Source organism: Chiloscyllium plagiosum, unplaced genomic scaffold, assembly GCF_037043375.1.
Source record: "Chiloscyllium plagiosum isolate Xiang-an unplaced genomic scaffold, Cpla_swu_hap1 HiC_scaffold_18, whole genome shotgun sequence".
Lineage (NCBI taxonomy): Eukaryota > Metazoa > Chordata > Chondrichthyes > Orectolobiformes > Hemiscylliidae > Chiloscyllium > Chiloscyllium plagiosum.
The window spans coordinates 35,654,712-35,667,044 of record NW_028270156.1 but is presented as its reverse complement, the minus strand read 5'-3'; the positions used below and the strand labels follow the sequence as shown (position 1 = coordinate 35,667,044).

Below are 12,333 nucleotides of genomic sequence, written 5' to 3'. Positions count from 1 at the left end.
CAGTCATCCAGCAGCTTGGATCCAGCAGTTGTGGCCCAGGACTTGAAGTGGTTGACCTCAGGGCGGTGGGGTTGTTTAGTGCATGTGTCCCAGCTATAGTCCCTGAACCACTCTGTGAGTTGGCATCACATCTCCTCGATGTAGAGGTGACCACATCAAGAGCAACAAATGCAGTAGATGAGATGGATAGATGCGTAGGAAAATCTCTGCTGGTTTTGAAATGATCCTTTCGGGCCTTGGAACTGAGATGAAGGGTGGAGGATACGGGCGTAGGTCTGACATCTCAAGGGAAGATGGAGGACGTGAATCTAACAAGGGAGTTGCCCTCAATCAAGATATAAGATTGCAAAGTCAGTGCCTGAAACATCTCTATCGAATTAAATAAACTTAAATACACATACTCTCCAAGAATGTGTTGGCGATTGACCGATTACAAATCAATAACTAAACGTCCGTGCTTTAGCCACCGATACCGAATAGAATTGAAATGGTCAGTAGTGTTTATTAGAGAAAAGTGCCACGTGATGGAAAATCGAAAGTGAAATTATATTTCATCTTTTGCGAAATGGTCGCGCGAATGTCTGCCGAAGCAAAGTCTTTCCAATTGAGGGTTAAGGCTTCTGCTCAGGCTCTCCTGTTGTACGCTCTGCTCTCCTTGTGGTCTCACTATGCAGCAGGTAAGAAGCTGGGACCCAGGTACTGAACTCTCTCCCCGCCGCTGGCATTGACAGGGAAAAATATCTTGGAAAAACTCGACTCAAAATGGAGTCCCGACGCTTATCACAAGTTTCTAACAAACCCATAACTATTATGTTTTAAACAATTTTAGAATCTTTGTGTCTTTTGCGGGGGGTTGGAGTTAGTTCCTGTAAATTATTACTGAAAATACATCTGTGAGTGTCTTTTAGTTTCTAAGCATGTATTTTATAAAATACAGCCACACCCATTTCCCGGGCGGAACGTATTTCTCATTGAAATTAATTGCGTTTAATTTTAGTTTGTTTAATTCTCTAATCCCGGAGTTCTTTAGCCTCTTAATACGTGTATACATTTAACATGGACAACTAGAAAGGTTAATTTCGACCAGTTATGGAGTCCTATAGCATGGAAACAAACCCTTTAAATCCTGTATTTTGAGTTTGTTCAATTCCTTTTATTTCTAGTTCTGACAATTGAATGTCGTTAATTATTCCCTTTATCTAGGAGCCTTGGATGTGACCATATTTCCAAACCGAACACAGGTCATCATGAAAAAAGATTTTACCCTGAAATGCAAATTTACTGGTTATCATAACCTCAGCCGAACAAATGTTGGGGTTCAGTGGCTTGGACCCTTAAAAAAGGAGATCTACATCTTTGATGCAGGCAAGCATACTCCGAAAAGACAAGGAGCAAGGCTGTCTGAAGCTGACTTATTGAAAGGAGATGCTTCACTTTTCCTTCCAAATGTACAGATTGATGATGAAGGGAAATACACTTGTATTGTATTTGTCACACCTGAGAAGGACGAAAAGAGTTCACACCTGCTGGTTTTAGGTAAGGTACTTAAATTGCTATCTGTTGTTGTGTTGGGAAATGCCAAATTAGAAGTGTAAAGCAAAAATGTTAATGATGGTGGTTCTTTGAAGTAGAGATTTAGCAGGATGTTGCCAAGGCTGATGAGTTTTAGTTATGAAGATAGATTGAATAAACTTGGGGTTGTTTTCCTTGGAGCAGAAGAGACTGGGTGGGAGGGGAAACATGATTGAGATGTATAAAATTATGAGCACCAAGTCAGGGTAGACGAGAAGAAACTTTCCCCCTTTGTTGTGAGTACATCACCACAAATGACCTTTAATTAGCTACTTAGTAAGAAATCTCTGAGACAATCAGGTACTGAAACAATATTTTAAACTTTATTGCAAAAGACCCCTCACCTAAGCAAGTTAAACCTCACTATTCAACTTGGCTATTATCCGATTAATGGTGGAACTTGGTCATGATTACACAAACAGTGTCCGTCTCTGGAAGTGTCCAGGGTTCAATCCTTATGCTGTGTTCTTCTTCAAAGTTCTGCTGAAGGGGGTGTTCTGGTGTTCGATTCTTAGACAGAGTTTCATCCCATGCATGATATTATTATTTTTAAGTCATTTTATCCAACTTACTGCAAGTCTGCAGCTTGCCTCCTGAACAGAAATAGCTTCATTGCTCCTTGTTACATTTAGCCTTATTTGAAGTCACAACTTTCCCACAGTTAACTCTTTAAATTTTTCTGCGGGGCAATGAGTTGTCCTTGTGGCATAATGCAGTCAGTTATCCAGCAGATTTCAAAGCAGTTTTGTTCATGTGGTTTCACTCCCTCTTTTCCCAGGAATAGCTAATTGTTTTCAATTCCTATATAGTTCTGCCCTTTTCTTTCATAATTTATTCCAGACAGAGTTATTGCTGCTGCTTTCTGTGTCTAACAGTTTGTTTTATTGATTGCTTCATTCCAGGAATAGTTATTAAAGTTCTGACCTTTATGATTTCACAGTCCCTCCTCTGTTTATTAGTTTTAATATGATGAACAAACAGAAATTGGCCATTTCCGAACAAATTGGTTCGTATTCTAGCTGATTTGCGAAATCATGCACAATTTTAAAATGTACCATTTCATTATGCAGTGTAGAAACATGTAAACCAATAATCAATTAATGAATTACAAAATAATGATCAGTAAATGAATTGCAAGGGGAGTAAGCATGCACAAAGAAATAAAATTGCACAAATCAAAAATAGAGTAATAAAACTGCTTTATGCACCACCCATTGCAGCTTACCATTGTCATGTCTTCACAGGACTACAACAAAATGTGAAATAATATGAACCCACACAGCTATTCCAGATGTCATCCCACCAAGAGTGTTTCTTAAGGTTGTTAATATCTGTCCTGATTCTCTGACTATTCTGCTGCACCTTATCCTGTAATTTGTGTGCCTTTCCAAAAATCCCTTTTATTTCTTCCAAATTTCCCTTAGATAAGGTAACATTATATCTCATATTTTTGTCAGTAAGGCCGAACCATTTCTCTAGCTGAATCAGTCACATCAAACATCAGACTTTCTCTTTCTGATGTTCACCAATACCATTGTTCCTATCCACTTGAGCATTTGAGGGTAAATGTAAAGTGTTGAATCTGTGATGGGACAAGTTGTGATAATGATATTCCTTTAAAGATGTTGTGATATAATATTCTCGCTTGCATTTCCAGCTCTGATTATGTTGTCTTAAGCGATGCTTGAAATTTTGCGAGTACAGTTAATTTTTCATTTTCACTGGACTCAAAACCACATGTGGCTTGTCCAGTTCTATAAATGGGATAAGGACAAGCAATAGTTTTATCAGTCTGTTGGCATTCATTATGTGCTGTGCCTACGAGTCTTTTTCTACCACATAAGGTGTAGATTCTCCATAACTGTCATCCAGATGGTGATTTGGATCACTCCTATATTTTGTACTGTTGTAGCATTTAATGGTTTGTCATCCTTCGATATAACAGGTATCCCTAACTCAAACTTATTCTGTTCCCTCCCATACACGACTCATTAGTCCATACTATTGTTAATCTCCTTAGCTCACAGATAGAGATTTTACTTCGTGTTCCTATCCCATCAGCTAATTTCCTTAATTTAGTGTTGTCAGCCCATGTAAGAACTTCTGTCTGTTTAATTTGATTTACATTTTCTCTCTACTGATTGAACATCCAATTGCTGTATATACTACACAAAGTTACATTTATTTGATGTTGACCGTTCTTTCCTGCTTCCTTATTAGTTTGTTAATTGCACTGGTGAGTGATTCTAAAATGTCACCAATACGAAATGTATCACTGTTCATGGTGTCCCCCGCCTGACTGCTAAGTTTAGTGTTATCATTCACCACACCCAGTATACCTTTTAACTTGAGAAATTAATTGATTTAATCGATCACTTATAACTCTCATGTCTAGACCATTAAATGCCTGCAAGCATCTTCTGTCAAATATGTGCACTTGCTGTTTTTTTCCTTGGATTGTGTAACCTTCTTGATTAAACAACCTCTTGACCAATCCACTATAAATACCAGGTAAAGGTATTGGACATCAAGATGGTACCTGAATACCTAAGAGATTTAGAATAACTGGTACTAATTCATGATGGGCAGTTTCATAGCACACTTTGCACATACTTTACATAACCATCTGTCCTCTGGGTCCTGCTTTTCTTACGGGACATAATCCAAGGTTTTCGGCCATTTCCGATGTAAGGGCAAGTGTGATCTGAAGTTCTTTGTAAATCGTCAGCACAAATGAATTTGACTTTCGTATTGCTTGTAAAATTAACGAAACTGTGGGCAGAGCCATCTTCCCATGCTGTCGTCTGCACCATTATTGGAGTTTGGTTGTGTGTACACACCATGTCCACTTGTACTGAGCACTAGATCCTGACTGCTGACTCCATACTTCACTTGCAAATGCCCAGCAATTCCAAAATCAGCTTCATAATTTATCTAAAGCTCAAAAACAAAACAGCAAGGTAGTTTCTGCTCTTATTTACAATTTCTCAGTTCACACAGATCCTGATTTGAATTTTGTTCTTCAAAAATTTGTACTCATCAAGATTGTTTCTTGTGCAATAGAAGGCATGGTGGCTCAGTGATTAGTACTGCTCCCTCACAGCACCAGGTATCTGGGTTTGATTCCAGTCTCGGGTGGCTGTCTGTGTGGAGTTTGCACATTGTCCCTATCTCTGTGTGGGTTTCCTCTGGGTGCTCTGGTTTCCTTCCACAATCCAAAGATGTGCAAGTTTGATGAATTGCCCATGCTAAATTGCCCATAGTGCTCAGGGATGTGTAGGATAGGTGCATTAGTCAGGGGATATGTAAAGTACTAGGGAAGGGGCATGGGTCTGGGTGGGTTACATTTCAAGGATTGGTGTGGACCTTTTGGGCTAAATGGCCTATTTCTACACTGTAGGGATTCTATAAAATTCTATTTTAAAAATCTATGCAGACACTTTGACCAATGTATTATGCTCTCACTCTCCTCTCTAGGGTTCGTCACAGGGATATGGGAAACAATTGGGTTTGGGGTCCAGCTTTCACGAAATTCCTGTTCCAGTTCCTCTAAGTCGAAAGTGTATCAGAAAAGCATGTCACACCTCTCTCCTCGTCACTCCAGGAGATAGATATTCACTCTTTCATGGCTGACTCTCGAGTTTTCCTCCACCCTTAACTAACCTAACTTAAAATTTTGCTGTTCCTTTGTCTCACTTTTCAAAACAGCTGGTTTGTACCAAATTACTGGTCAATTGCCTGTTTTCTCGTTTATGCTGTTGGAGCTTTATCTTTACTTTGGGCTTGTACCAGACTGGTATAGGTAGATACAGTGAACTTTTACCAAGTATGATGGAGGGGTGCCTGGGTCAGGATTATAATTGTATTCCATACCCTGAACTAAATAACATGCAGCTTCACCCTTAACCAATCCCAAATCAGAATAGTCCCTTTCATTCCCAAGTCCTTATATGGGTTCCAAAGCACAAGAAGACCTCTCTGGCTGGATAACTATGGCTTCAAGACATCAACCTCCAGTTGGCATTTAGAATGATCACATTCTGTACTTGTTGTTCAAATTATGCTTGATGCAGGACTTCAAGTGCTGTCTGGACATCTTTACATTTACTTTCCAGTTCCTGATTCTTAATTTCTGACTCCTGAATTTATCTCTATGCCTTCTCAGTATTTCTGTTCATGTCTCCAATTGACTTTGATTATTTGAGAGGTAAACTATCTTCTTCTTACTGGCAGTCTGTATGGATTTTAACCTTTGCCTTTAATTCTGTGTTTTCCAACTTGAAGATAACCCTTTTCTGACTGAAAACTGCTAGGGCATCAAGATTCTGTTTTAGTTCTGCATTTTCTGACTATAATTCCTCAATTTCTAACTTCAACTCCCTTATCTCAACATTTCTCTGCTTTAACACATATTTCATGTGCCAAGTTTCTTCAAAAAGACAACAATTTCCTGTCAGCCCATCTTGTTTGGGTGTGCGTGTCCCCACAGACTTCCTGACTTACAAATAATCCAGTGCCCTTGGATTTGTAATATCCCAAGATTCCTAACACTCTATCACTTTGGAAATTTCTTATTCAAATATTCCTTAATCAAGCTCTCCCATTCAGATTGATTGTCTGCCATGATTTCAAAGCTAAGTTCAAAAGCTAAACTCAATAATATAAAAGCTTAAATGTTCCAATTAAATCTGAAAATTTGTTGCCTCTGTCCTCATCCACCCAGTTGAATTCTGGCCATCACGTGAGGCCTCTGCCCTCTCAATCCAGGTCAGGCAGGACTTCTGAGAATAGAGGATGGTAGGTTCGACTTTGGAGCTACTTAAAGTCACTTCTTATCAAAGCCTTCCCAGGGACACCAACAGCTGTGGGTAAAGCACCATAAGTTACCTTTAATTTGGCAACTTATTAAGAAAACTCCCAGATAACCAAGTACTGAAGCAATGATTTAAACTTTATTGCATGTAGCAGACAAAATAAGATCCCTCAAGTAAGCAAGTTAAGTCTCACAACCCAACTTGGCTATTACCAAATTTATGGTGGAACCGGGCCACGATTCCACATGTGTTTCTCTGGAAGTGTCTAAACTTTGATCCTTGTGCCATGCTCTTCTCCAAAGTTCTGGTAAAGCGGGAGTTCTGGTGTACAGTTCTTAGACAGAGTTGCATCCTTCAAGTCTATGTGTGATATTATTAATAATTTTTAAAAGTCCTTTCTAAATTGTTGCAAGCCTGCGGCTTGCCTTCTTATCAGAAGGAGCTTATTTGTTCCTTGAGTGGCTGTTTGAAGACACAGCTTTCCTGCAGTTAAACCCCTAAATTCTTTTGCAGGGCAATCACTTATCCTTGTGGCATTAAGTAGCCAGTTCTCAAGCAGATGTCAAAGCAATTTTATTCATGTAGTTTCAACTCCCTCTTCCCAGACTTGGCTAATTGTTTTCAATTCCTGCATAAGTTTGTGCTCGTCTTTAACAGTTTATTCCAGACTATTAAAGATTTATTGCTGCTTTCCATGTTTAACAGTTTGTTTTGTTGATTTATTCAATCAATGAGCAGTTATCAAAGTTGTAGAATTCATAATATCACATCTTGGTGAAGGCGTCAATGACCAGGAGCATAGACTTAAAGAGTACGTCAGGTTTTTTTGTAACCAGAGGTGGAAATCAGGAACTATTTGCCTGTGAGAGTGGTAGATGCAGAAGTATAAGAAATATTTAGATGTGCACTTGTAATGCTAAGGTGTGCAGGGATAAGGTCGAATTGTTGGACAATGAGATTAGAATAGTAAGGTGGTTGTTTTTGACTGTCATAGACTCGATGTGTTATGGTTCCATTTTCTGTGCTGTTCACCTCTGTAACTGATAAGTCTAAAACCAGGGGAAATAATCTCAGGATATGGGGTTGGCTGTTTAAGACTGAGGTGAGGATGAATTTCTTCAATCGATAGGAAGTGAATCTTTGGAATTCTGTTCTATTAGGAGCTGGGAAACCCGATCATTGAGTATGTTCAAGACAGAAATTAAAAGATTTCTGGAGCCAAATAATAGAAATGAATATGAAGATGGAATATGAAAGTGGCATTAAGGTGGATGATTGCCTGTGATCAGAATGGAGTGGCTGAGCTTGCTTGATGAGCTGAATGGCCCATTATTCTTACTATGTTCCACTGTTCTGTTGAAGAAGTCTTGCCACAATTGCATGAGACATTGGTGTGGCTACACCTGGAATGCTATATGTAGTTTTGGTCTCCTTGCTTAAGGTGTAGATATTTTTAAATCAGTCTGTTCAGATATGTTATGATATATGTTATGATTTGAACCAAAGGCTTCAGGCCCAGAAACACGGACATCACAAGATCGCCACAAGACCCTTTTCAAGGAAGGATGCACTTGCATTGGAGGCAGGGCAGCAAAGGTTCATTAACTTGATCCCTAGGGTGACAGGATTGTACTTCGATGAGAAGATGAATTAATTGAGACCCTCTTGTCTGGACTTTAGAAGATCCCAAGAGGTGATATTAATGAAATGTTCATTATTATGAAGGGGCTTGACAGGGTAAGTATGGAGAGTTTGTTCTCCTGTCTATCTCAGGAATCTAAAAGGTGGGGTTAAACTCTCATCAGTGAGAAGCTGATCATTTACGACTGAAATGAAGAGAAATTTAATTTGCTCAGAGGGATGTGGGTTTTTTTTAGAATTCTTTGCCTCAGTTGGCATTTGAAGCGTCTTTATTGAATTAATAATGGTTGACAGATTTTTTGGTCTCAAGATCAGACATGATTGTAATATATGGAGAAGATGGCTCAGCAGACTAGACGGTTTTCTCCTGGTCCTGTTACTTACATTCCTATGTTTAAAGAAATATTTATGATCTGAATAGAAATAAATTATAGTTCATTAATATAAATTCATTCTTTATTTCTGGCCTGATCATTTCATATCTCTAATTTTTTCCAGGCCTACAAGCCTTACCCAGAATCTTAATTCTTCTGACTGTGGCCTCTTAATATCCTCTTCTCCTCCATCTCACAAATCCGAAGTAATGTTTGCCCTTCGTTTTGGTATTTGCTTCATAAACAGTTCTGTGTTAGCTCAGGCTCATTTAGAAGCACTCTGAACCAGAAGCTTGTGGGTTCAAGTCCCATTCCAGAACTACTCCAAAAAACTGAACAGCCACACCTCCAGAATGCAGAGTTCTGCATTGTCAGGCGTGTGGGGTTTCTTGGATGAAACATTAAATGAAGACACTGTTTATCCTGTCTGTTAAATGTAAAATATTCCAAGACACTGTTTCTGTGAAGGGATTTACTCCTGGTCTCCTGGACAATATTTATTGTTGGCGCAACATCACAAAATCAGATTATCTGCTCATTATCATATTGTTTATGGTATCAGGCTATGTATAAATTGGCTGTTGTGACTTCTACATTCCACACTGGAATACTTAGTTGGTTGTAAAACATTTTGGGGTTGAGAAAGCTTGCAGTCTTGCACACCTGCTATAGGAAATGCAGGAAAGTGCTTGACCATGGAGGGGGTGCATTTGTTCAGAAGAATCAAGGACATCTGTTCTTAGTGTTAGTGGATAAGGTGATAACATTTGTTTACTTCTGGAATGTGTAGCAGTACTTCCTTCTCCCTCCCAGGAGCTGGAAGCTGCACACTTTCATAGTGGGATGTTGGATAAATGAGCTTCTGGTTTATATTGAAGACTCTTAACAAAACTTATACTCAACAGGAAAATAACTTGTAATTTAATAAGCTGAGTGGAATATGCACATAATAGAACAACCCTGATACACATTCATGTATACCACACTGAAGAGATTTGAATTTATGAAGCTCGGCTCCCTAATTTTGACTGTTCTGGAATGTGAATGTCAAGCTAAGAGAACACAATGGCTGAAATTGACATAGTAAGAAAGTTGGAAGATGTTCATACATGAAAGAAAGAAAACATTCTTCTGTAAATTACATTCACTGGCCTAAGAGTTCAAGGGAGTGTGTGTGTGTGTGTGTAAGTGTAAGCTGGTCATAGAGATGTACAGCATGGAAACAGACCCTTCATGCCGAACAGATATCCCAACCCAATCTAGTCCCACCTGCCAGCACCCAGCCCATATCCCTCCAAACCCTTCCTATTTATATACCCATTCAAATGCCTCTTAAATGTTGCAATTGTACCAGCCTCCACTGCATCCTCTGGCAGCTCATTCCATACACGTACCACCCTCTGCGTGAAAAAGTTGACCCTTAGGTCTCTTTTATATCTTTCCCCTCTCACCCTAAACCTATGCCCTCTAGTTCTGGACTCCCCGACCCCAGGGAAAAGACTTTGTCTATTTATCCTATCCATGCCCCTCATAATTTTGTAAACCTCAAGAAAGTCACCTCTCTGACACTCCAGGGAAAACAGCCCCAGCCTGTTCAGCCTCTCCCTGTAGCTCAGATCCTCCAACCCTGGCAACATCCTTGTAAATCTTTTCTGAACCTTTTTGAGTTTCACAACATCTTTCCGATAGGAAGGAGACCAGAATTGCACACAGTATTCCAACAGTGGCCTAACCAATGTCCTGTACAGCCGCAACATGACCTCCCAATTCCTGTACTCAATACATTGTCCAATAAAGGAAAGCATACCAAACACCTTCACTATCCTATCTACCTGCGACTCCACTTTCAGGGAGCTATGAACCGACACTTCAAGGTCTCTTTGTTCAGCAACACTCCCTAGGACCTGACCATTAAGTGTATAAGTCCTGCTAAGATTTGCTTTCCCAAAATGCAGCACCTCACATTTATCTGAATTAAACTCCATCTTCCACTTCTCAGCCCATTGGCCCCTATGGTTCAGATCCTGTTGTAATCTGAGGTAACCCTCTTCGCTGTCCACTACACCTCCAATTTTGGTGTTTTCTGCAAACTTACTAACTGTACCTCTTATGCTCACATCAAAATCATTTATGTAAATTACAAAAAGTAGAGGATCCAGCACTGATCCTTGTGGCACTCTACTGGTCACAGGCTTCCAATCTGTAAAACAACCCTCCACCACCACCATCTGTCTTCTACCATTGAGCCAGTTCTGTATCCAAATGGCTAGTTCTCCCTGTATTCCATGAGATCTAACCTTGCTAATAAGTCTCCCATGGGGAACCTTGTCGAACGCCTTACTGAAGTCCATATAGATCACATCTACTGCTCTGCCCTCATCAATCCTCTTTGTTACTTCTTCAAAAAACTCAATCAAGTTTGTGAGAATGATTTCCCATGCACAAAGCCATGTTGACTATCCCTAATCCATCCTTGCCTTTCCAAGTATGTGTACATCCTTTCCCTCAGAATTCCCCCCCAACAACTTGTCCACCAGCAAGGTCAGGCTCACCGGTCTATAGTTCCCTGGTTTGTCTTTGCTGCCCTTCTTAAACAGTGGCACCACATTTGCCAACCTCCAGTCTTCCAGCACTTCACCTGTGACTATCGATGATACAAATATCTCAGCAAGAGGCCCAGCAATCACTTCTCGCTTCCCACAGAGTTCTCGGGTACACCTGATCAGATCCTGGGGATTTATCCACTTTTAACCCTTTCAAGACATCCAGCACTTCCTCCTCTGTAATCTGGACATTTTGCAAGATGTCACCATCTGTTTCCCTACTGTTTATATCTTCCATACCCTTTTCCACAGTAAATACTGATGCAAAATGTTCACTTAGTATCTCCCCGATTTTCTGTGGCTCCACACAAAGGCCGCTTTGCTGATCTTTGAGGGGCCCAATTCTCTCCCTAGTTACCCTTTTGTCCTTAATATATTTGTAAAAACCCTTTGGATTCTCCTTAATTCTATTTGCCAAAGCTATCTCATGTCCCCATTTCGCCCTCCTGATTTCCTTCTTAAGTATACTCCTACTTTCTTTATACTCTTCTAAGGATTCACTTGATCTATCCTGTCTATACCTGATATATGCTTCCTTCTTTTTCTTAACCAAACCCTCAATTTCTTTAGTCATCCAACATTCCCTGTACCTACCAGCCTTCCCTTTCACCCTGACAGGAATATACTTTCTCTGGATTCTTGTTATCTCATTTCTGAAGGCTTCCCATTTTCCAGCTGTCCCTTTACCTGTGAACATCTGCCTCCAATCAGCTTTCGAAACTTCTTGCCTAATACTGTCAAAGTTGGCCTTTCTCCAATTTAGAACTTCAACTTTTAGATCTGGTCTATCCTTTTCCATCACTATTTTAAAACGAATAGAATTATGGTTGCTATCCCCAAGTGTCCCCCACTGACACCTCAGTCACCCACCTTGCCTTATTTCCCAAGAGTAGGTCAAGTTTTGCACCTTCTCTAGTAGGTACATCCACATACTGAATCACAAAACTGTCTTGTACACACTTAAGAAATTCCTCTCCATCTAAACGTTTAACACTATGGCAGTCCCAGTCAATGTTTGGAAAGTTAAAATCCCCTACCATAACTGCCCTGTTATTCTTACAGATAGCTGAGATCTCCTTACAAGTTTGTTTCTCAATTTCCCTCTGATTGTTGGGGGGTCTATAATACAATCCCAATAAGGTGATCATCCCTTTCTTATTTCTCAGATCTACCCAGATCATCCCTTTCTTATTTCTCAGATCTACCCCTGGATGTATTACTGGGAATATCCTCCCTCAGCACAGTTATAATGCTATCCCTTATCAAAACTGCCATTCCCCCTCCTCTCTTGCCTCCCTTTCTATCCTTCCTGTAGCATTTGTATCCTGG

The 12,333-nt window shown here is 39.9% G+C and overlaps 1 protein-coding gene across 2 annotated transcripts in view; it reads left to right on the top strand.

The window, feature by feature from the left end:
• The first annotated feature begins 524 nt into the window (after positions 1 to 524).
• Positions 525 to 12,333, top strand: part of LOC122557766 (uncharacterized) — a 44,240-nt gene continuing 32,431 nt past the window's right edge. Inside the window, exons 1-2 of one of the 2 annotated variants that reach the window (XM_043705731.2) lie at positions 525 to 677; positions 1,204 to 1,536. In XM_043705731.2, the coding sequence (XP_043561666.2) occupies positions 566 to 677; positions 1,204 to 1,536 (445 nt within the window). In that variant the 5' untranslated portion in view covers positions 525 to 565. Of the gene's footprint in view, positions 678 to 784; positions 894 to 1,203; positions 1,537 to 12,333 lie in introns of those variants that run through there. The other variant, XM_087996479.1, reaches the window with a different exon arrangement.